This window comes from Oncorhynchus keta, chromosome 19, assembly GCF_023373465.1.
Source record: "Oncorhynchus keta strain PuntledgeMale-10-30-2019 chromosome 19, Oket_V2, whole genome shotgun sequence".
In the NCBI taxonomy this organism is placed as follows: Eukaryota; Metazoa; Chordata; class Actinopteri; order Salmoniformes; family Salmonidae; genus Oncorhynchus; species Oncorhynchus keta.
This window is the reverse complement of record NC_068439.1, coordinates 11,824,802-11,848,801: the sequence shown is the minus strand read 5'-3', so window position 1 is coordinate 11,848,801 and position 24,000 is coordinate 11,824,802. Positions and strand designations below refer to the sequence as shown.

The 24,000-nt window shown below is 46.1% G+C and overlaps 1 protein-coding gene and 1 long non-coding RNA gene across 2 annotated transcripts in view; both read left to right on the top strand.

Moving 5' to 3' along the window:
* The window catches only part of LOC118397938 (CLIP-associating protein 2-like), a 149,238-nt gene that overhangs the window by 32,584 nt on the left and 92,654 nt on the right, over positions 1-24,000 (top strand). The window contains exons 5-7 of the mRNA XM_052469456.1: positions 983-1,058; positions 6,042-6,139; positions 16,282-16,352. Coding sequence (XP_052325416.1) covers positions 983-1,058; positions 6,042-6,139; positions 16,282-16,352 — 245 coding nt within the window. The remainder of the gene's footprint in view (positions 1-982; positions 1,059-6,041; positions 6,140-16,281; positions 16,353-24,000) is intronic.
* LOC127909205 (uncharacterized) lies at positions 1,117-1,847 on the top strand. Its single transcript, XR_008070253.1, has 4 exons — positions 1,117-1,249; positions 1,293-1,550; positions 1,592-1,763; positions 1,808-1,847. It is a non-coding gene; the product is annotated as an uncharacterized LOC127909205 (long non-coding RNA).

Genomic DNA, 24,000 nt, shown 5'->3' with positions numbered 1-24,000 from the left:
GTATCCTGTTCGTATGATCTACATTTGACATGTTTTTGGCGTGGCTCAGTGCAGCCGGCAGCTACCGTGACAATTTCAGAATGGAACGGGCTGTTACTGCAATTTACAAATTGTAAAATTGTAAAATCAATAAAACAAGTATTTTTAAATATTAGGAAAATGTGTCTATACATTTCAGCCGTTTTAAAAACATTGCTCTGCTATTACCATTTATACTGTATGAGTATTGGCTCAACGAGACAATTCTGTTGCCCTGCAATGCCCTGCTTCAAGGGGGGCGAGTGTCGTGCTCTACCAGTCGAGAAACGTAGCAAGTACACAAGTTTACATTTGAGCAATATGTGTAGCCGACGGTATTTTTACAAAAAGTTTTAAAGCATAAAGAGGCTCGAGGCGCTGTAAAGCAGAGATGGGCACCTCCAGTCCACGGGGGTCTGAGTGATGTCACACATTTCCCCCATCCCTAGTAAACACAGCTGACTGTATTAAACTCACTGCATTCTAAACTGTAGATCATGATGAGTCGGGGCAGAAAAGTGTGACAGTAAATCAGCTGTGTCTTCAGGGGACTGGGGTTGCCTGTCCCTGCTGTGAAGCTGGAATCTCCTCACTGATTGTTGTATCATCTTGCTAATAGCAGCACTGTTGTGCTAAATGCTAAGCTGCTACATGCTATGCAGCAAAAGGCTAAAGGTGTTTCTATGGCCTGCTGGTGAATGTTGCAGAATGGTGGGTTACCCTGTGGTCCTTCTGTAGCTCAGTTGGTAGAGCATGGCGCTTGTAATGCCAGGGTAGTGGGTTCGATCCCCGGGACCACCCATACGTAGAATGTATGCACACATGACTGTAAGTCGCTTTGGATAAAAGCGTCTGCTAAATGGCATATTTATTTTACCCTGATAAACTTATACCCCCCCCTCTCACTCATACCCTCTCCCTCCCCCTCTATCTCTCTTCTTCTCTCCCTCCTTCCCTCCCTCAGGTATGGTGCTCAGCCGTTGCGTCTCAGTAAGATCGTTCCCCACCTCTGCACTCTGACTGGAGACCAGAACCCACAGGTGAGTCTGAGCGTATATCTGAATCCCTTTTTGTCTCTGTCTGTATTAAAAACATCCAAAAGCAGGGCTGTCCAACCCTGTTCCTGGAGAGAGACCCTCCTGTAGGTTTAAACTCCAACCCTGTTCCTGGAGAGAGACCCTCCTGTAGGTTTAAACTCCAACCCTGTTCCTGGAGAGAGACCCTCCTGTAGGTTTTAACTCCAACCCTGTTCCTGGAGAGAGACCCTCCTGTAGGTTTAAACTCCAACCCTGTTCCTGGAGAGAGACCCTCCTGTAGGTTTAAACTCCAACCCTGTTCCTGGAGAGAGACCCTCCTGTAGGTTTAAACTCCAACCCTGTTCCTGGAGAGAGACCCTCCTGTAGGTTTAAACTCCAACCCTGTTCCTGGAGAGAGACCCTCCTGTAGGTTTAAACTCCAACCCTGTTCCTGGAGAGAGACCCTCCTGTAGGTTTAAACTCCAACCCTGTTCCTGGAGAGAGACCCTCCTGTAGGTTTAAACTCCAACCCTGTTCCTGGAGAGACCCTCCTGTAGGTTTAAACTCCAACCCTGTTCCTGGAGAGAGACCCTCCTGTAGGTTTAAACTCCAACCCTGTTCCTGGAGAGAGACCCTCCTGTAGGTTTAAACTCCAACCCTGTTCCTGGAGAGAGACCCTCCTGTAGGTTTAAACTCCAACCCTGTTCCTGGAGAGAGACCCTCCTGTAGGTTTTTAACTCCAACCCTGTTCCTGGAGAGAGACCCTCCTGTAGGTTTAAACTCCAACCCTGTTCCTGGAGAGAGACCCTCCTGTAGGTTTTTAACTCCAACCCTGTTCCTGGAGAGATACCATCCTGTAGGTTTTAACTCCAACCCCAGTTGTAACTGACCTGATTCACCTCATCAACCAGCTATTTATTAGAATCAGGTGTGTTAGATTAGGCTTGGAGTTTAAACCTCTCGGGTCTGTAGCTCCCAGGGGGGACAGGTTTTAATGTAACATGGAGAGAAAGCCCTGTAACATAGAAAATGTGTAAGTGTGAGTTCCATTAAACACATTGTGGAACACATAAAAGTTCTAGTCATTGCGTTTCTATGGTGAAGTATTCAACAATACAGAAATGCCGGTGTGCTGGAGTTCTAATCGTTTACCCTGCTATTAGACAGTCAATGGGAGACTGTTAAATAGCTGGGTGAGAGAACCCTGGTTTCACCACTGAAACATGTTAAATAGCTGGGTGAGAGAACCCTGGTTTCACCACTGAAACATGTTAAATAGCTGGGTGAGAGAGAACCCTGGTTTCACCACTGAAACATGTTAAATAGCTGGGTGAGAGAGAACCCTGGTTTCACCACTGAAACATGTTAAATAGCTGAGTGAGAGAACCCTGGTTTCACCACTGAAACATGTTAAATAGCTGGGTGAGAGAGAACCCTGGTTTCACCACTGAAACATGTTAAATAGCTGAGTGAGAGAACCCTGGTTTCACCACTGAAACATGTTAAATAGCTGGGTGAGAGAGAACCCTGGTTTCACCACTGAAACATGTTAAATAGCTGGGTGAGAGAGAACCCTGGTTTCACCACTGAAACATGTTAAATAGCTGAGTGAGAGAACCCTGGTTTCACCACTGAAACATGTTAAATAGCTGGGTGAGAGAGAACCCTGGTTTCACCACTGAAACATGTTAAATAGCTGGGTGAGAGAGAACCCTGGTTTAACCACTGAAACATGTTAAATAGCTGGGTGAGAGAGAACCCTGGTTTCACCACTGAAACATGTTAAATAGCTGGGTGAGAGAGAACCCTGGTTTCACCACTGAAACATGTTAAATAGCTGGGTGAGAGAGAACCCTGGTTTCACCACTGAAACATGTTAAATAGCTGGGTGAGAGAGAACCCTGGTTTAACCACTGAAACATGTTAAATAGCTGGGTGAGAGAGAACCCTGGTTTCACCACTGAAACATGTTAAATAGCTGGGTGAGAGAACCCTGGTTTTACCACTGAAACATGTTAAATAGCTGGGTGAGAGAGAACCCTGGTTTCACCACTGAAACATGTTAAATAGCTGGGTGAGAGAACCCTGGTTTTACCACTGAAACATGTTAAATAGCTGGGTGAGAGAGAACCCTGGTTTCACCACTGAAACATGTTAAATAGCTGGGTGAGAGAGAACCCTGGTTTCACCACTGAAACATGTTAAATAGCTGGGTGAGAGAACCCTGGTTTCACCACTGAAACATGTTAAATAGCTGGGTGAGAGAGAACCCTGGTTTCACCACTGAAACATGTTAAATAGCTGGGTGAGAGAACCCTGGTTTCACCACTGAAACATGTTAAATAGCTGGGTGAGAGAGAACCCTGGTTTCACCACTGAAACATGTTAAATAGCTGGGTGAGAGAGAACCCTGGTTTCACCACTGAAACATGTTAAATAGCTGAGTGAGAGAACCCTGGTTTCACCACTGAAACATGTTAAATAGCTGGGTGAGAGAGAACCCTGGTTTCACCACTGAAACATGTTAAATAGCTGAGTGAGAGAACCCTGGTTTCACCACTGAAACATGTTAAATAGCTGGGTGAGAGAGAACCCTGGTTTCACCACTGAAACATGTTAAATAGCTGGGTGAGTGAGAACCCTGGTTTCACCACTGAAACATGTTAAATAGCTGAGTGAGAGAACCCTGGTTTCACCACTGAAACATGTTAAATAGCTGGGTGAGAGAGAACCCTGGTTTCACCACTGAAACATGTTAAATAGCTGGGTGAGAGAGAACCCTGGTTTAACCACTGAAACATGTTAAATAGCTGGGTGAGAGAGAACCCTGGTTTCACCACTGAAACATGTTAAATAGCTGGGTGAGAGAGAACCCTGGTTTCACCACTGAAACATGTTAAATAGCTGGGTGAGAGAGAACCCTGGTTTCACCACTGAAACATGTTAAATAGCTGGGTGAGAGAGAACCCTGGTTTAACCACTGAAACATGTTAAATAGCTGGGTGAGAGAGAACCCTGGTTTCACCACTGAAACATGTTAAATATCTGGGTGAGAGAACCCTGGTTTTACCACTGAAACATGTTAAATAGCTGGGTGAGAGAGAACCCTGGTTTTACCACTGAAACATGTTAAATAGCTGGGTGAGAGAGAACCCTGGTTTCACCACTGAAACATGTTAAATAGCTGGGTGAGAGAGAACCCTGGTTTCACCACTGAAACATGTTAAATAGCTGGGTGAGAGAACCCTGGTTTCACCACTGAAACATGTTAAATAGCTGGGTGAGAGAGAGAACCCTTTGGATGGTGTACTGTCACTACAAAGATACAGGCGTCGTTAATAACTCCATTAACGGAGAGGAAGGAAACCGCTCAGGGATTTCACCATGAGGTCAAAGGTGACTTTTAAACAGTTACACAGTTTAATGGCTGTGATAGAAAACTGAGGATGGATCAACAACATTGTGAAAACGAAGCATGTACAGAATACAAATATTCCAAAACATGCATCCTGTTTGTAACAAGGCACTGAAGTAATACTGCAAGAAATGCGCAAAGGAATGATCTTTAGCCTGAATACAAAGTGTTATGTTTGGGGCAAATCCAACACAATACATCACTGAGTACCACTCTTCATATTTTCAAGCATGGTGGTGGCTGCATCATGTTATGGGTATGCTTGTCATCAGCAACCACTTGGGAGTTTTTTAAGATAAAAAGAAAAGCTATAATCACAGGCAAAATCCTAGAGGAAAACCTGGTTCAGTCTGCTTTCCAACAGACACTGAGAAACAAATTCACCTTTTGCTGGACAATAACTTAGAAAACACTGGAGTTGCTTACCAAGACGACATTGAATGTTCCTGAGTGGCCTAGTTACGGTTTTGACTTAAATCAGCTTGAAAATCTATGTCAAGACTTGAAAATCGCTGTCTAGCAATGATCAACAACCGACTTGACAGAGAAGAATTTTCACATACATTTTTTAAAATGTGAAAATATTGTACCATCCAGGTGTGCAAAGCTCTTAGAGACTTACCCAGAAAGACTCACAGCTGTAATCACTCTTAGAGACTTACCCAGAAAGACTCACAGCTGTAATCACTTTTAGAGACTTACCCAGAAAGACTCACAGCTGTAATCACTCTTAGAGACTTACCCAGAAAGACTCACAGCTGTAATCACTTTTAGAGACTTACCCAGAAAGACTCACAGCTGTAATCACTTTTAGAGACTTACCCAGAAAGACTCACAGCTGTAATCACTTTTAGAGACTTACCCAGAAAGACTCACAGCTGTAATCACTTTTAGAGACTTACCCAGAAAGACTCACAGCTGTAATCACTTTTAGAGACTTACCCAGAAAGACTCACAGCTGTAATCACTTTTAGAGACTTACCCAGAAAGACTCACAGCTGTAATCGCTCTTAGAGACTTACCCAGAAAGACTCACAGCTGTAATCGCTGCCAAAGGCGATTTAAACATTTTATAGGGGTATGAGTACTTGTGTAAATCAGAATTCTGTATTTAATTTTCAATACATTTGCAGAAGTTTCTAAAAACATGTTTTCACTATGTCATTATAGGGTTTTGTGTGTAGATGAGGTGAGGGGGAAAAAAACGTATATTTTTAATTCAGTCTGTAACACAACATGTGGACTAAGTCAAGGGGTGTGAATACTTTCTGAAGGCTCTGTAGATGATTCACACGCACACACACACACACACACACACACACACACACACACACACACACACAACCACACACACACACACACCACACACACACACACAGGGCAGGGTAACACCTTACTCTCGCTAGGCCGGCCAGAGTTATCTGATGTCATTACAATCATACTAAACATGATGCTTTTATCCCCCTGTTAAGAGATCTGCTAACTCAACTGTGAATAATATGAATTGCTTAATATATATTTTCATTATTTAGTTATGTATATAACGATACTGGATAACCTATATTGTGGGATGCTGTGTGTCCTGTGTGCAGGTCCGTGAGGCTGCCACAACATCTCTGGTGGATGTGTATCGCCACATAGGGGAGAGAGTCAGAGCCGACCTGGGAAAGAGTGGCCTGCCTGCCGCACGGTGAGTCTGTGTGTGTGTGTGGTTGTGTGTGTGTGTGGTGTGTGTGTGTGTGGTTGTGTGTGTGTGTGGTTGTGTGTGTGTGTGTGTGTGGTTGTGTGTGTGGTTGGTGTGTGTGTGGTTGTGTGTGTGTGTGTGTGTGGTTGTGTCTGTGTGGTTGTGTCTGTGTGGTTGTGTCTGTGTGGTTGTGTCTGTGTGGTTGTGTCTGTGTGTGTGTGTGTGGTTGTGGTTGTGTGTGTGTGTGGTTTTGTGTGTGTGGTTTTATGTGTGTGTGGTTGTGTGTGTGTGGTTGTGTGTGTCTGTGTGTGTGGTTGTGTGTGTGTGTGTGTGTGTTGTGTGTGTGTGTGTGTGTGTTTGTGTCATGTATTGGCGTCACTCCATTATCGTTGACACTTTTGGAGAAACCTGTGGAGAATAATGGTCTGTGAAGAATACTTCTAAAATGAGTAGTTTGGTCGGTCGAGTCTGCAGGTTTTGTTGCTGTGGTCTTTTTACTGGCCAGTGATCTCTGTCAGTGGTTTGGACTATGAATACTAAGTGTATATCTGTCCCAGTCCACACCAAGCTCCACTCTGCCCCTCACACTGTCGCACACAGAGACTCTTTATACTGGACAATGAAGAGGAGGACAGAGGAAGAGAGGGAGGAGTGTGTCGTCTCTGAAGAGCTCCATTGAGTATACTTGCTCTCTGGTCACCCTGGTTACCGTAATAAGGAGTCCGTAGTGTTGTCATTCTGAGCACACACAGCCTCCTCTCTGCCGTCTCTCTCTCTCTTTCTGCCGTCTCTCTCTCTCTCTGCCGTCTCTCTCTCTGCCGTCTCTCTCTCTCTTTCTGCCGTCTCTCTCTCTCTCTCTGCCGTCTCTCTCTTTTTGACTTCTCTCTATCTGCCCTTTCTCTCTTTCTGACTTCTCTCTCTTTCTGACTTCTCTCTCTTTCTGACTTCTCTCCTCTCTTTCTGCCCTCTCTCTTTCTGCCCTCTCTCTTTCTGCCCTCTCTCTATCTGCCCTTTCTCTCTTTCTGACTTCTCTCTCTTTCTGACTTCTCTCTCTTTCTGTCTTCTCTCCTCTCTCTTTCTGCCCTCTCTCTTTCTGCCCTCTCTCTTTCTGCCCTCTCTCTTTCTGCCCTCTCTCTTTCTGCCCTCTCTCTTCTCTCTCCTCTCTCTTTCTGACTTCTCTCTCTCTATCAATTTCAATTAAATTTGCTTTAGTGGCATGACGTAACAATGTAGATTTTGCCAAAGCATTGTTTGGAGATTTATAATAATAACATAATTAATCATTACATTTGGGGAAATGGGACTGATGATTTTTCTAGAATAGTTGCCAATTCGTTGATGTAAATATTGAAGTGTGCAGGGCTCAGATTGCAACTGTGGCGAAGGCCCCGCCCCTGTTTAAATAGTTAGGTTATTTTCTTGTCAATTTTAATGCTGCACGTATTGATTTAATTATGTCATATATTTTACTCCCTACACCAGTTTCAGTGACTGTGTAGAACAGTCCTGTATGCCAAATAGAATCAAATGCCTTTTGGAAGTTGATAAAGCAAGTGTGTATTTTGGTATTATTTTGGTGGACATGTTTATCTGTCAGTGTGTGTAGGGTGTAAATATGATCGGTTGTGCAATGTTTTGGTATAAATCAAATTAGGCTTTTACTCCAGATGTGTTTATTAAGGAAGTTTATTACTCTTACATTTATAATACTACAGAAAACCTTTCCCAGGTTACTGTTCACACAAATGCCTCTGTAATTGTTAGCGTCAAATTGGTCTCCGTTCTTAAAGATTGGGGTTATGAGTCCTTGATTCTAGATGTCAGGGAAATAACCTACATTCAGGATCAAATTAAACAGTTTTAATATAGCCAATTGAAATGTTGTACAAGTGAGTTTGAGCATCTCATTTAGTATGCCATCAGGTCCGCATGCTTTTTACATTTGAGGGCATGAAGTTTCCTATAGGGCTCCTGGTCAGTAATTGGGGGAGTCCAGTGGATTCTGATGGTCCTTTACAGCTTTTTCTAATCCATTCAACTTTTCAGGAATTTGTCATTGTTTTGCGTTTGCATCAATTTCAACGGTGTTGTAGAGTGTTTTAAAATGGGTTGTCCATATGTCACCATTTCGTATCACTAATTCCACTTTTATTTATTTTTAGGTTTTTCCAATTTTGCCAGAAGTTGTTTGTGTTTATGGGCTCCTCAATTAGTGTCAGCTGCTTGCTGTTGTACTGTGCTTTTATGGTTCTGAGTGTTACGTTTATAGAGTTTTAAAGTCTCATAGTAATGAAGGCGTAATTCACCATTATTGGGCTCTGGGCTTTTGGTTGGATAGTGTTTAAATTTTTTACTCATTGTTTTACAATCTGCATCAAACCAGTTGTCATCTGTGGTCTTTTTTACATTTGATTTGGTCAATTTCAGTTGTGCTTCTTTTGCTGTGTGTGTGTGTGTGTGTGTGTGTTTATTTATTTTCCTTAGGTTGGAGTCATTAAAACTCGTTTTTCAACCACTCCACAAATTTCTTGTTAACAAACTCTAGTTTTGGCAAGTCGGTTAGGACATCTACTTTGTGCATGACACAAGTCATTTTTCCAACAATTGTTTACAGACAGATTATTTCACTGTATCACAATTCCAGTGGGTCAGAAGTTTACATACACTAAGTTGACTGTGCCTTTAAACAGCTTGGAAAATTCCAGAAAACGATGTCATTCTGATAGGCTAATTGACATTATTTGAGTCAATTGGAGGTGTACCTGTGGATGTATTTCAAGGCCTACCTTCAAACTCAGTGCCTCTTTGCTTGACATCATGGGAAAATAAAAAAAAATCCGCCAAGACCTCAGAAAAAATTGTAGACCTCCACAAGTCTGGTTCATCCTTGGGAGCAATTTCCAAACACCTGAAGGTACCACGTTCATCTGTACCAACAATAGTACGCAAGTATATACATCATGAGACCACGCAGCCGTCATACCGCTCAGGAAGGAGACGTGTTCTGTCTCCTAGAGATGATGTCAGCCTTACGCCATGTCTCCTGTTGAACGATGACGTCAACATCTAACCTCAGTCTAAAGGTTGAGGAGTCTAGGCCCTGAATGTTCCACATGTTAACTGTTAGGGATTTCATGTTGCAAGAAGAGAGAATAACACTGTATTAAAAATACAATAACTATTAACTGCTAAGTTGTTAAGAGTGAGATAAACAGGATACCAGCAAACATTTGTTCTGATATATGTGTATGTGGGTGTTAAGTGCTGATGTATTGGAGGAGCTGTTTAATCCACTCAATCCTCCATAATTCTCCTGTCCTCTATGAACCTCCGCGTAGCTGCACTGGTCCTGCTGTTGGGCCCTGTGGAGGGGAGGGGGCCCTGTGGAGGGGAGGGGGCCCTGTGGAGGGGGCCCTGTGGAGGGGGCCCTGTGGAGGGGAGGGGGCCCTGTGGAGGGGAGGGGGCCCTGTGGAGGGGAGGGGGCCCTGTGGAGGGGGCCCTGAGGAGGGGGCCCTGTGGAGGGGAGGGGGCCCTGTGGAGAGGAGGGGGCCCTGTGGAGGGTGCCCTGTGGAGGGGGCCCTGTGGAGGGGAGGGGGCCCTGTGGAGGGGAGGGGGCCCAGTGGAGGGGGCCCTGTGGAGGGGAGGGGTTCCTGTGGAGGGCGGGGGCCACACCCTCTGGTGATGTCAGCGTTGATTCTCTGAATGGGGCGGGGAGGAAAGTCTTTCTGGGGCAGCGGAGTGGAGATGGTGAGGCCCTCTCTGCTACTCTGTTGATCAGGCTGCCTACTCTCTCCTTCTCCTCTCGCAGGTTGTTGGTGCCCGTGGTGAATAATTAATGTAGCCAGGCTAGGACAGGATGTGGAGTGCATCCTGTGTTTTTGTGGGGGTGGACACCTCTCTGTAGTAGGTGTCCGCATATGAACCTCCTTGTTGACTGGGGGTGTGGGTAAAGGGCGTTTGGTATGGGGGGGGGGACTCCTCACAGTGGCCTTTACCTCCGCTAGAAATGTGGTAAGGCTCTCTCCTCACGGTGGCCTTTACCTCCTCATGGTGGCCTTTACCTCCTCAAGAGCTGTGGTAAGACTCTCTCCTCACGGTGGTCTTTACCTCCTTCAGAGCTGTGGTAAGGCTCTCCTCACGGTGGTCTTTACCTCCTCTAGAGCTGTGGTAAGGCTCTCTCCTCATGGTGGCCTTTACCTCCTTCAGAGCTGTGGTAAGACTCTCTCCTCACGGTGGTCTTTACCTCCTTCAGAGCTGTGGTAAGGCTCTCCTCACGGTGGTCTTTACCTCCTCTAGAGCTGTGGTAAGGCTCTCTCCTCATGGTGGCCTTTACCTCCTTCAGAGCTGTGGTAAGACTCTCTCCTCATGGTGGTCTTTACCTCCTCTAGAGCTGTGGTAAGACTCTCTCCTCATGGTGGTCTTTACCTCCTCTAGAGCTGTGGTAAGACTCTCTCCTCACGGTGGTCTTTACCTCTAGAGCTGTGGTAAGACTCTCCTCACGGTGGTCTTTACCTCCTCTAGAGCTGTGGTAAGACTCTCCTCACGGTGGTCTTTACCTCCTCTAGAGCTGTGGTAAGACTCTCTCCTCACGGTGGTCTTTACCTCCTCTAGAGCTGTGGTAAGACTCTCCTCACGGTGGTCTTTACCTCCTTCAGAGCTGTGGTAAGGCTCTCTCCTCACGGTGGCCTTTACCTCCTTCAGAGCTGTGGTAAGACTCTCTCCTCACGGTGGTCTTTACCTCCTCTAGAGCTGTGGTAAGACTCTCCTCACGGTGGTCTTTACCTCCTCTAGAGCTGTGGTAAGACTCTCTCCTCACGGTGGTCTTTACCTCCTCTAGAGCTGTGGTAAGACTCTCCTCACGGTGGTCTTTACCTCCTTCAGAGCTGTGGTAAGGCTCTCTCCTCACGGTGGCCTTTACCTCCTTCAGAGCTGTGGTAAGACTCTCTCCTCACGGTGGTCTTTACCTCCTCTAGAGCTGTCTGTCTTTCTGCCTTCGCTCTCTCTGTCTTTCTGTGAGAATGATTAACATGTTTCATGCTATGTGAATGCTGTGCAGAGGGGGTAAAAGAGAGGGAATGATGGGGAGATGGAGAAGGGTGAGGAACGAGGGTGGAGATGAATGGTGAGGAACGAGGGTGGAGATGAAGGGTGAGGAACGAGGGTGGAGATGAAGGGTGAGGAACGAGGGTGGAGATGAAGGGTGAGGAACGAGGGTGGAGATGAAGGGTGAGGAACGAGGGTGGAGATGAAGGGTGAGGAACGAGGGTGGAGATGAAGGGTGAGGAACGAGGGTGGAGATGAAGGGTGAGGGACGAGGGTGGAGATGAAGGGTGAGGACCGATGTGGAGATGAAGGGTGAGGAACGAGGGTGGAGATGAAGGGTGAGGAACGAGGGTGGAGATGAAGGGTGAGGGACGAGGGTGGAGATGAAGGGTGAGGACGAGGGTGGAGATGAAGGGTGAGGGACGAGGGTAGAGATGAAGGGTGAGGAACGGTGTGAAGGGTGAGGAACGAGGGTGGAGATGAAGGGTGAGGAACGATGGTGGAGGCCTGGTGGTTAGAACGAGAGGTCGCTGGTTCGGGTCCCCCAGTCGACTGGGTCTGTTGATTTGCCCTTGAGCGGGGCGCTCAACCCTGGTTGCTCCGGATGGGACAGTCTGCTAGATGACTGGAACGTAATGTAATATAATACCACATAATGTAAATGTTGAGCAGATTCACTGCAGGTGAATTGTATGTTGTATATAAAAAAAATGATATAAAAATAAATATTATGTAAAAAAATATATATATTAAAAAAAATATGATGTAAATTGGATATAAAAATAAATATTATTATGGAAAAAGTGGATATACAAATAAATATTATGGAAAAAGTGGATATAAAAATTTGAGAGAGTGGACGATTGGGGAAGGAAGGGAGGAAAGGAAGTGAGAGTAAAAAAGAGAAAGATTGAGTCTTTACAGTGGTTGTCTTACTTTCAGAAACAGAAAATGGTTATGTTAGTAAGCCTCACCATATTTGTGTTTTAGCCTTGAGGGAGGGAGGAAGAGGAGAGGAGGGAGGAAGAGGAGAGGAGGAAGGGATATCTATGATAAATGTGACATTCTTAGGAAAAGAAAGGAGTGAGAAAAGGAGAGGCAGAGGGAGTAAATATGCTGAGATGAAGAGGAGGGAGCGGCAGTTTTCGTTCCCTGTGCTGGCAGCGCAAAAGCCCCTCCCGTGTGTGTGTGCATGTGTGTGTGTGTGTGTGTGTGTGTGTGTTTCTTTATGTCTGAGGTTATGTAAAGGTAATCCACACTACGGAGATGGAAGGTACAGAGTGTAGAGTTGCAATCGTCACAAAATACGCTCCAGCATTCAACATTTTATTTTACCTTTATTTAACAAGGCAAGTCAGTTAAGAACAAATTCTTATTTACATTAAACAACCTACCAAAAGGCCTCCTGCCGGGACGGGGGCCTGGGACAAAAAAAATACAATACAATAAAATACAATATAAATATAGGACAACACTCATCACAATGAGACAACACTACATAAAGTGAGACCTAACACAACAACCTAGCATGGTAGCAACATGACAACAACATGGTAGCAATACAACAACCTAGCATGGTAGCAACATGACAACAACATGGTAGCAATACAACATAACAACAACATGGTAGCACCACAACATAACAACAACATGGTAGCAACACAACATAACAACAACATGGTAGCAGCACAACATGGTAGCAATACAACAACATGGTAGCAATACAACATAAAAACAACATGGTAGCAATACAACATGGTAGCAACACAACATAACAACACCATGGTAGCAATACAACATGGTAGCAACACAACAACATGGTAGCACCACAACATAACAACAACATGGTAGCAATACAACATGGTAGCAACACAACATGGTAGCAACATAACAACATAACAACATGGTAGCAATACAACATAACAACAACATGGTAGCAATACAACATAACATGGCAGCAACACAACATGGTAGCAATACAACATAACAACAACATGGTAGCAATACAACATAACAACAACATGGCAGCAACACAACATGGTAGCAACACAACATAACGACATGGTAGCACCACAACATAACAACAACAACATGGTAGCAACACAACATAACATGGCAGCAACACAACATGGTAGCAGCACAAAACATGGTACAAACATTATTGGGCACAGACAACAGCACAAAGGGCAAGAAGGTAGAGACAACAATACACCACACAAAGCAGCCACAACTGTCAGTAAGAGTGTCAATGATTGAGTCTTTGAATGATGAGATGGAGATAAAACTGTCCAGTTTGAGTGTTAGGCCTCACTCCCCCCGATCTGAGATATCTACTGCAGCCCTCATCCTTTTAGCTCGTTCCAGTCGCTAGCTGCAGCGAACTGAAAAGAGGAGCGACCCAGGGATGTGTGTGCTTTGGGGACCTGTAACAGAATGTGACTGACAGAACGGGTGCTGTATGTGGAGGATGAGGGCTGCTGTAGATATCTCAGATAGGGGGGAATGAGGCCGAAGAGTATTTTGTAAATAAGCATAAACCAGTGGCTCTTGCGACGGGTATACAGAGATGACCAGTTCACAGAGGAGTATAGAGTGCAGTCCTGTGTAAAGAGCATTGGTGGTAAATCTGATGGCCGAATACTTTTGATGGCCGACATACTTTTGTACTTCCTGAATATTGAGACGCGCAGTATCATTCCTTCCGCAGCTGTGGAGGCAGTGTTGTCTCTTGGTTCCTTGATCTGGTCTATTGGTCATTTGTCAAAGTAACCTATTTTTGCATTGATAACCAGGTGACTGGGGCGGCAGGGTAGCCTAGTGGTTAGAGCAGTAACCGGAAGGTTGCAAGTTCAAATCCCTGAGCTGACGAAGTACAAATCTGTCGTTCTGCCCCTGAACAGGCAGTTAAACCCACTGTTCCTAGTCCGTCATTGAAAATAAGAATTTGGTCTTAACTGACTTGCCTAAAGGTTAAAAAAAGGTTTAAAAAAACAAAAGTGTACATTTTTTGTATTTAGTTTATAAGTAATAACTAGTGATTCTAGGCTATTGTGAAATGGTAGAACCTGCTGTAGCTAACTAGCTAGCCATCTGCTTTTTCTCCATGGCCATAACTAACTAACTAGCCATGTGCTTTTTCTCCATGACCAAAACTAACTAGCTAGCCATGTGCTTTTTCTCCATGACCAAAACTAACTAGCTAGCCATGTGCTTTTTCTCCATGACCAAAACTAACTAGCTAGCCATGTGCTTTTTGTCCATGACCAAAACTAACTAACTAGCCATGTGCTTTTTCTCCATGACCATAACTAACTAACTAGCCATGTGCTTTTTCTCCATGACCATAACTAACTAACTAGCCATGTGCTTTTTCTCCATGATCATAACTAACTAGCTAGCCATGTGCTTTTTGTCCATGACCAAAACTAACTAACTAGCCATGTGCTTTTTCTCCATGACCATAACTAACTAACTAGCCATGTGCTTTTTCTCCATGACCATAACTAACTAACTATGTGCTTTTTCTCCATGACCAAAACTAACTAGCTAGCCATGTGCTTTTTCTCCATGACCAAAACTAACTAACTAGCCATGTGCTTTTTCTCCATGACCATAACTAACTAACTAGCCATGTGCTTTTTCTCCATGACCATAACTAACTAACTAGCCATGTGCTTTTTCTCCATGACCAAAACTAACTAGCCATGTGCTTTTTCTCCATGACCAAAACTAACTAGCTAGCCATGTGCTTTTTCTCCATGACCAAAACTAACTAGCTAGCCATGTGGTATATGTCCAATATAACCCCCGGGATGCCTTATTGCTATTACAAACTGGTCACCAAAGTAATTAGAGCAGTTTAAAAAAAGTCATGTTTTCTCACAGCACGTCATTCAAAACACACTCAAAGCCTGAGATGTAATATTTTCCAATGGGTGGTGCTTCGCGGTGTAATATGAGTTTGTCTCCTCCTTGTTTCTTTCTTCTCCCGTTCCCCCTCCCTCTCTCCCTCCCTCCCCTCTTCCCTCTTTTGCCCCCTCCCCTTTTCCCTCTTTTGCCCCCTCCCCTTTTCCCTCTTTTGCCCCCTCCCCTTTTCCCTCTCTCCCTCCCTCCCCTCTTCCCTCTTTTGCCCCGTCCCCTTTTCCCTCTTTTGCCCCCTCCCCTTTTCCCTCTTTTGCCCCCTCCCCTTTTCCCTCTCTCCCTCCCTCCCCTCTTCCCTCTTTTGCCCCCTCCCCTTTTCCCTCTTTTGCCCCCTCCCCTCTTCCCTCTTTTGCCCCCTCCCCTTTTCCCTCTCTCCCCTCCCCCTTCCCCTTTTCTCCCCTTTTCCCTCTTTTGCCCCCTCCCCTTTTCCCTCTTTTGCCCCCTCCCCTTTTCCCTCTTTTGCCCCGTCCCATTTTCCCTCTTTTGCCCCCTCCCCTTTTCCCTCTTTTGCCCCGTCCCATTTTCCCTCTTTTGCCCCGTCCCATTTTCCCTCTTTTGCCCCCTCCCCTTTTCCCTCTTTTGCCCCCTCCCCTTTTCCCTCTTTTGCCCCCTCCCCTTTTCCCTCTTTTGCCCCCTCCCCTTTTCCCTCTTTTGCCCCCTCCCCTTGTCCCTCTCTCCCTCCGTCTCTGTGAGTCACTGCACCATGTTGGATACAAAGAGCAGAGGACTCGTGTGACACTAGTATGGGAGCTACCGCTACGCGACGTAGCAACACGCCGACCCATTAATCATCCCACATGGAAATGCTGCTGCTACTCTTATTTGGATAACGGCTAGGCTACACTACGCTATTGCATTAATCAATATGGAAATGATCATGTCGGCTAATTGTTGAGCGGTGTGGAATTGCTATGCAGCTGAGGAGCCTGGCACTACGCTAATCATCAGAAATCAGGAGAGCTAAACTGTCAGGGGTTTTGACTGCCAAGAGGACGGTGTGTGTGTATACACACACGTGTGTTTTTTGCTCTGGTCTTATTGTTTTTCATGTCAACCTTGACATTGAGGATGGTGTGTGTGGTGTTGCAAACAGGTGCACCGATATGTGCTACACTTGTGCTGGTGTGTGTGTTGTTGTGCATGCAGATGTGTGTATTCTGACATTTCCCGTCTCTTGTCTACAGGTTACAGACAATATATGGGCGTTTTGACGAAGCTTTGAATTCTGAGAACATGGCGCTCAGCCCCAGTCACGGTGAGTCCCTCCCTCACCTCCTCTTCACCTTGGCTTTCTCTGATGTTTGTCCTTTTATGCCCCATATGAAGCAGGAGATGTGGTATGCCTGATCCTGTGTGTTTGTGTGTGTGGGGGGGGTGTTAAAGACTGCCCAATAGGATTACCTGTCTAATCTCTCAGGAGTTTCCAGTTTCAGATATCTGGCGTCTGCTTGGATCAGATCCCTACCTAGCAACACCAGAACTTCTGTTCTTATCTGGCAGTTGGGTTGTCTGTAGTTTGGTTGTAGAGTTGTAGTTTGGCTGCAGAGTTGTAGTTTGGCTGCAGAGTTGTAGTTTGGCTGCAGAGTTGTAGTTTGGCTGCAGAGTTGTAGTTTGGCTGCAGAGTTGTAGCTTGGCTGCAGAGTTGTAGCTTGGCTGCAGAGTTGGCTGCAGAGTTGTAGCTTGGCTGCAGAGTTGTAGCTTGGCTGCAGAGTTGTAGCTTGGCTGCAGAGTTGTAGCTTGGCTGCAGAGTTGTAGCTTGGCTGCAGAGTTGTAGCTTGGCTGCAGAGTTGTAGCTTGGCTGCAGAGTTGTAGCTTGGCTGCAGAGTTGTAGCTTGGCTGCAGAGTTGTAGCTTGGCTGCAGAGTTGTAGCTTGGCTGCAGAGTTGTAGCTTGGCTGCAGAGTTGTAGCTTGGCTGCAGAGTTGTAGCTTGGCTGCAGAGTTGTAGCTTGGCTGCAGAGTTGTAGCTTGGCTGCAGAGTTGTAGCTTGGCTGCAGAGTTGTAGCTTGGCTGCAGTTTGGTTTATAGGCAATTTCTAAGTTAGTTAGTCTGGTTTTTACGTTGTAGTTTGGTTATAAAGATTTGCTGTTGTGGTCTAACATCTGTCTTAAGTTGTCTGCAGTGTTGTATTTTATTAGTTTTGTAATCTGTCTGTTCCTTAGTCAGTCTCTCTACACGGTTTGTTTATTCTGCAGAGGTTAGAGGCTGGGTGTGAGGGTATGGTTGCTATGATACCGTCTCCAGTGGCAGCATGGGCTGATTGGGATTAACCCTGGGACCCCCGAAGGGTTTCAGTTCAGATCCCTCCAGAGAGGGCAGTGAGCCTTTGGGCCCCTGATCTACATACAGAGACACTGAAAGGTCAGATGTACCTCTCATTCTGTGTGTATATATATATATATATGAAGAAACCAGACTCTGGTTTCCCCCCTGAAAAACAGTAACTCAAAGCTCCAACCTGAGGACACAGCACACACATTTAGCCAATCAGACCACAGAAAAGCAGGATGCAGCCAGAGTGAAACCAGAGAGAGAAGAATTTCTCTACACTGTTACTATGGCTGTCGGGGACAAGGGAGGGATGGTCTGTGTGATCTTTGGCTCTGGAGTGAAATCATACTGGGGATATACTGGCTGTCTGGGACGAGGGAGGGATGGTCTGTGTGATCTTTGGCTCTGGAGTGAAATCATACTGGGGATATACTGTCTGTCGGGGACGAGGGAGGGATGGTCTTTGTGATCTTTGGCTCTGGAGTGAAATCATACTGGGGATATACTGGCTGTTGGGGACGAGGGAGACGAGGGATGGTCTGTGTGATCTTTGGCTCTGGAGTGAAATCATACTGGGGATATACTCGTGCCGGTCTCTGAGTGCCTTACAATGTCTGTCTGGGGATAGTTTGAGTCATTCTGTTTTGGCTTTCTTCTCTCGCACTCTGTCTCGCACTCTGTCTCGCACTCTCTGTCTCGCACTCTCTGTCTCGCACTCTCTGTCTCGCACTCTCTGTCTCGCACTCTCTGTCTCGCACTCTCTGTCTCGCACTCTCTGTCTCGCACTCTCTGTCTCGCACTCTCTGTCTCGCACTCTCTGTCTCGCACTCTCTGTCTCGCACTCTCTGTCTCGCACTCTCTGTCTCGCACTCTCTGTCTCGCACTCTCTGTCTCGCACTCTCTGTCTCGCACTCTCTGTCTCGCACTCTCTGTCTCGCACTCTCTGTCTCGCTCTCTGTGTCTCTGTCTCTCTCTGTGTCTCTGTCTCTCTCTGTGTCTCTGTCTCTCTCTGTGTCTCTGTCTCTCTCTGTGTCTCTGTCTCTCTCTGTGTCTCTGTCTCTCTCTGTGTCTCTGTCTCTCTCTGTGTCTCTGTCTCTCTCTGTGTCTCTGTCTCTCTCTGTGTCTCTGTCTCTCTCTGTGTCTCTGTCTCTCTCTGTGTCTCTGTCTCTCTCTGTGTCTCTGTCTCTCGCTTTCTCTCTGTCTCTCTCTGTGTCTGTCTCTGTCTCTCGCTCTCTCTCTGTCTCTCTTTCTGTCTCCCGTCTGTCTCACTCTCTCCCCCTCTTTCTGCCTGTAGTAATGTGTAGGTGAGGTTTGCAGGTAGGCTACTGCGTTTCCTTGGTGAGAGAGAGGTTTTATTTAAGACTGTTAGACTGGTTTTGGGACTGAAACTCACATTTTAAAGTGTGTCACTGCCACTGGCTCCTCCCACTTTCGCTCTCTGACCTGGAAATGGAATGTCTTCTCCTTGTTTCCTCTTTTCATCTCCTTGTTTCATATCATTTTTTCCTCTCCTCATCTCCTTGTTTCCTCTCCTCATCTCCTTGTTTCATATCATTCTTTCCTCTCCTCATCTCCTTGTTTCCTCTCCTCATCTCCTTGTTTCATATCATTCTTTCCTCTCCTCATCTCCTTGTTTCCTCTCCTCATCACCTTGTTTCATATCATTCTTTCCTCTCCTCATCTCCTTGTTTCCTCTCCTCATCACCTTGTTTCATATCATTCTTTCCTCTCCTCATCTCCTTGTTTCCTCTCCTCATCACCTTGTTTGATATCATTATTTCCTCTCCTCATCTCCTTGTTTCCTCTCCTCATCTCCTTGTTTCATATCATTCTTTCCTCTCCTCATCTCCTTGTTTCCTCTCCTCATCTCCTTGTTTCCAAGTCTCACAGATTTCCATCGTATTGCGTCCATCTCCAAAACGAAGACCACCCAAGAGAATCATCCTTCCTCATAGTACTGTATTTAAACATATTGTTATGGCATTGTTACAGCAGTTTTGCTATCAAGGCATGTCTACACCTTTCGGTGCTTCTACACCTGCATTGCTTGCTGTTTGGGGTTTTAGGCTGGGTTTCTGTACAGCACTTTGAGATATCAGCTGATGTACGAAGGTCTATATAAATACATTTTGATTTATTTTTGTAGAGCCTTTTCAACTACTATGGCGTATTGTCTTGGTGATGCTGTTGATATTTTGTCCGTGTGTAGCCAGTGTCAAGCCAGACAGTTTGTGTGGATTAGAGCTGTGTCTGTCACATTGGCTTCCTGGTCAGCTGTGAAAATGTCTAACTTGTGTTGCTGTTTATAAGATGTGATTCTGCAGCTAAGAACACACCCCCACACATGCACACGCGCACACACACGCGCACTCACACGCGCACGCACACACACCCACCCTTAATCAACGTTTATTGTCCTCGTACTCAGATTGGTAGATGTAATTGCAGGTGTAATTCATGTAATGCTTGTGTTTTTAGCTCTAACAGTGCAGTAATATCTAGCAATAATAAATAAATCATTCTGAAAAATACAAATAAATTAAGAAACATCAGCAAGCAATGTCCGAGACCGAAATAAATATATATATATATAATGTGTAAAGACCGCATTGACAGTATGTGAATAGTGTATATTGACAGTATGTGAATAGTGTATATAGACAGTATGTGAATAGTGTATATAGACAGTATGTGAATAGTGTATATAGACAGTATGTGAATAGTGTATATAGACAGTATGTGAATAGTGTATATAGACAGTATGTGAATAGTGTATGTAGACAGTATGTGAATAGTGTATATAGACAGTATGTGAATAGTGTATATAGACAGTATGTGAATAGTGTATATAGACAGTATGTGAATAGTGTATATAGACAGTATGTGAATAGTGTATATAGACAGTATGTGAATAGTGTATATAGACAGTATGTGAATAGTGTATATAGACAGTATGTGAATAGTGTATATAGACAGTATGTGAATAGTGTATATAGACAGTATGTGAATAGTGTATATAGACAGTATGTGAATAGTGTATATAGACAGTATGTGTATTATTATTATTATTATTATTATTATTATTATATTATTATTATATATTATTATTATTATAGTGAATAGTGTATATAGACAGTATGTGAATAGTGTATATAGACAGTATGTGAATAGTGTATGTAGACAGTATGTGAATAGTGTATGTAGACAGTATGTGAATAGTGTATGTAGACAGTATGTGAATAGTGTATGTAGACAGTATGTGAATAGTGTATGTAGACAGTATGTGAATAGTGTATGTAGACAGTATGTGAATAGTGTATGTAGACAGTATGTGAATAGTGTATGTAGACAGTATGTGAATAGTGTATGTAGACAGTATGTGAATAGTGTATGTAGACAGTATGTGAATCTGTGTGAGTCTGTGTGGTCTAGTGATTTACGGTAGCTGTCTGTGTGGTCTAGGGATTTACGGTAGCTGTCTGTGTGGTCTAGTGATGTACATATAAAGGCTAGTGCTGCCCCCCTGTGGACACAGACTCATTTGGCAGAGCATTGTAAACATTTCAGTGTTTTCTGTGTGTGTGCGCTTGCATGCAGGCTTTTTTACAATGCTCCACCAAATGTGTTGCTGGGTGGCATTTCTGTGTGTGTGAGGTTCTCAGCGGATTATATATAAATTATAATGGTTTTATTTCTGCCTGAGCAGCCGCTCGATCTCTCTAGACGGGTCGGTTATAACTGGGCCTCGGGCTCTCTAGACAGGTGGGTTATAACTGGGCCTCGGGCTCTCGACGGGTGGGTTATAACTGGGCCTCGGGCTCTCTAGACAGGTGGGTTATAACTGGGCCTCGGGCTCTCTAGACAGGTGGGTTATAACTGGGCCTCGGGCTCTCGAGACAGGTGGGTTATAACTGGGCCTCGGGCTCTCGAGACAGGTGGGTTATAACTGGGCCTCGGGCTCTCGAGACAGGTGGGTTATAACTGGGCCTCGGGCTCTCGAGACAGGTGGGTTATAACTGGGCCTCGGGCTCTCGAGACAGGTGGGTTATAACTGGGCCTCGGGCTCTCTAGACAGGTGGGTTAACTGGGCCTCGGCCTCTCTAGACAGGTGGGTTATAACTGGGCCTCGGGCTCTCGACGGGTGTGTTATAACTGGGCTAGGTGTGTGTGTGTTGGTAGCGTAGCTAGGTGTGGGTGTGTTGGTAGCGTGGCTAGGTGTGTGTGTGTTGGTAGCGTGGCTCGGTGTGTGTGTGTTGGTAGCGTGGCTAGGTGTGTGTGTGTTGGTAGCGTGGCTAGGTGTGTGTGTGTTGTAGCGTGGCAGTGTGTGAATAGTGTGTTGGTAGCGTGGCTAGGTGTGTGTGTGTGTGTGTGTGAATAGCGTGGCTAGGTGTGTGTGTGTGTGTGTGTGTGTGTTGGTAGCGTGGCTAGTGTGTGTGTGTTGGTAGCGTGGCTAGTGTGTGTGTGTGTGTGTTGGTAGCGTGGCTAGGTGTGTGTGTGTTGGTAGCGTGGCTAGGTGTGTGTGTGTGTGTGTTGGTAGCGTGGTAGGTGTGTGTAGAGCGTGGCTATGTGTGTGTGTGTATGTAGCGTGGCAGGTGTGTGTGTGTGTGTGTGTATGTGTGTGTGTGTGTGTAGCGTGGCTAGGTGTGTGTGTTGGTAGCGTGGCTAGGTGTGTGTAGCGTAGCTAGGTGTGTGAAGCGTGGCTAGGTGTGTGAGCGTGGCTAGGTGTGTTTAGCGTGCTAGGTGTGTAGCGTGGCTAGGTGTGTGTGTGAATGTGTGTGTGTGTAGCGTGTGTGTGTGTGTGTGTGTGTGTGTGTGTGTGTGTGTGTGTGTGTAGTGTGGCGTGGTGTGTGTGTGTGTGTGAAGCGTGGCTAGGTGTGTGTGTGTGTAGCGTGGCTAGGTGTGTGTGTGTGTGTAGCGTGGCTAGGTGTGTGTGTGTGTGTAGCGTGGCTAGGTGTGTGTGTGTATGTGGCTAGGTGTGTGTGTGTAGCGTGGCAGTGTGTAGCGTGGCTAGGTGTGTGTGTGTGAGCGTGGCTAGGTGTGAATGTGTGTAGCGTGGACAGGTGTGTGTGTGTGTGAGCGTGGCTAGGTGTGTGTGTGTGTGTAGCGTGGCTAGTGTGTGTGTGTAGCGTGGCTAGGTGTGTGTGTGTGTAGCGTGGCTAGTGTGTGTGTGTGTAGCGTGGCTAGGTGTGTGTGTGTGTGTAGCGTGGCTAGTGTGTGTGTGTGTGTAGCGTGGCTAGTGTGTGTGTGTGTGTAGCGTGGCTAGTGTGTGTGTGTGGTAGCGTGGCTAGGTGTGTGTGTTAGCGTGGCTAGTGTGTGTGTGTGCGTCTAGGTGTGTGATGTAGCGTGGCTAGGTGTGTGTGTAGCGTGGCTAGGTGTGTGTGTGTAGCGTGGCTAGGTGTGTGTGTGTAGCGTGGCTAGGTGTGTGTGTGTAGCGTGGCTATGTGTAGCGTGGCTAGGGTGTGTGTGTGTGTGTGGTGTGTGTGTGTGTGTGTAGCGTGGCTAGGTGTGTGTGTGTGTGTGTGTGTGTTGGTAGCGTGGCTAGGTGTGTGTGTGTGTGTGTGTGTTGGTAGCGTGGCTAGGTGTGTGTGTTGGTAGCGTGGCTAGGTGTGTGTGTGTGTGTGTGTGTGTTGGTAGCGTGGCTAGGTGTGTGTGTGTGTGTGTGTGTGTTGGTAGCGTGGCTAGGTGTGTGTGTGTGTGTGTGTGTTGGTAGCGTGGCTAGGTGTGTGTTGTGTTGGTAGCGTGGCTAGGTTTGTGTGTGTGTTGGTAGCGTGGCTAGGTGTGTGTGTGTGTTGGTAGCGTGGCTTGGTGTGTGTGTTGGTAGCGTGGCTAGGTGTGTGTGTGTGTGTGTGTTGGTAGCGTGGCTAGGGTGTGTGTGTGTGTGTGTTGGTAGCGTGGCTAGGTGTGTGTGTGTGTGTGTGTGTGTGTGTGTGTGTGTGTGTGTTGGTAGCGTGGCTAGGTGTGTGTGTGTGTGTTGGTAGCGTGGCTAGGGTGTGTGTGTGTGTGTGTGTGGGTAGCGTGGCGTGTGTGTGTGTGTGTGTGTGTGTTGGTAGCGTGGCTAGGTGTGTGTGTTGGTAGCGTGGCTAGGTTTGTGTGTGTTGGTAGCGTGGCTAGGTGTGTGTGTTGGTAGCGTGGCTAGGTTTGTGTGTGTTGGTAGCGTGACTAGGGTGTGTGTTTGTAGTGTGGCTAGGTGGTGTGTAGCGTGGCTAAGCGTGGCTAGGTGTGTGTAGCGTGGCTAGGTGTGTGTAGCGTGGCAGGTGTGTGTAGCGTGGCTAAGCGTGGCTAGGTGTGTGTAGCGTGGCTAGGTGTGTGTGAGCGTGGCTAGGTGGGTGTATAGCTGTGGTAGCTCTAGGTGTGTGTGTGTGTGTGTGTAGCGTGGCAGGTGTGTGTGTTAGCGTGGCTAGGTGTGTGTGTGTAGCGTGGCTAGGTGTGTGTGTGTAGCGTGGCAGGTGTGTGTGTGTAGCGTGGCTAGGTGTGTGGTGTGTGTGTAGCGACAGGTGTGTAGCGTGGCTAGGTGTGTGTGTGTGTAGCGTGGCTAGGTGTGTGTGTGTGTATAGCGTGGCTAGGTGTGTGTGTGTGTGTGTGTGTGTGTTAGCGTGGCTGGGTGTGTGTGTGTTGGTAGCGTGGCTAGGTGTGTG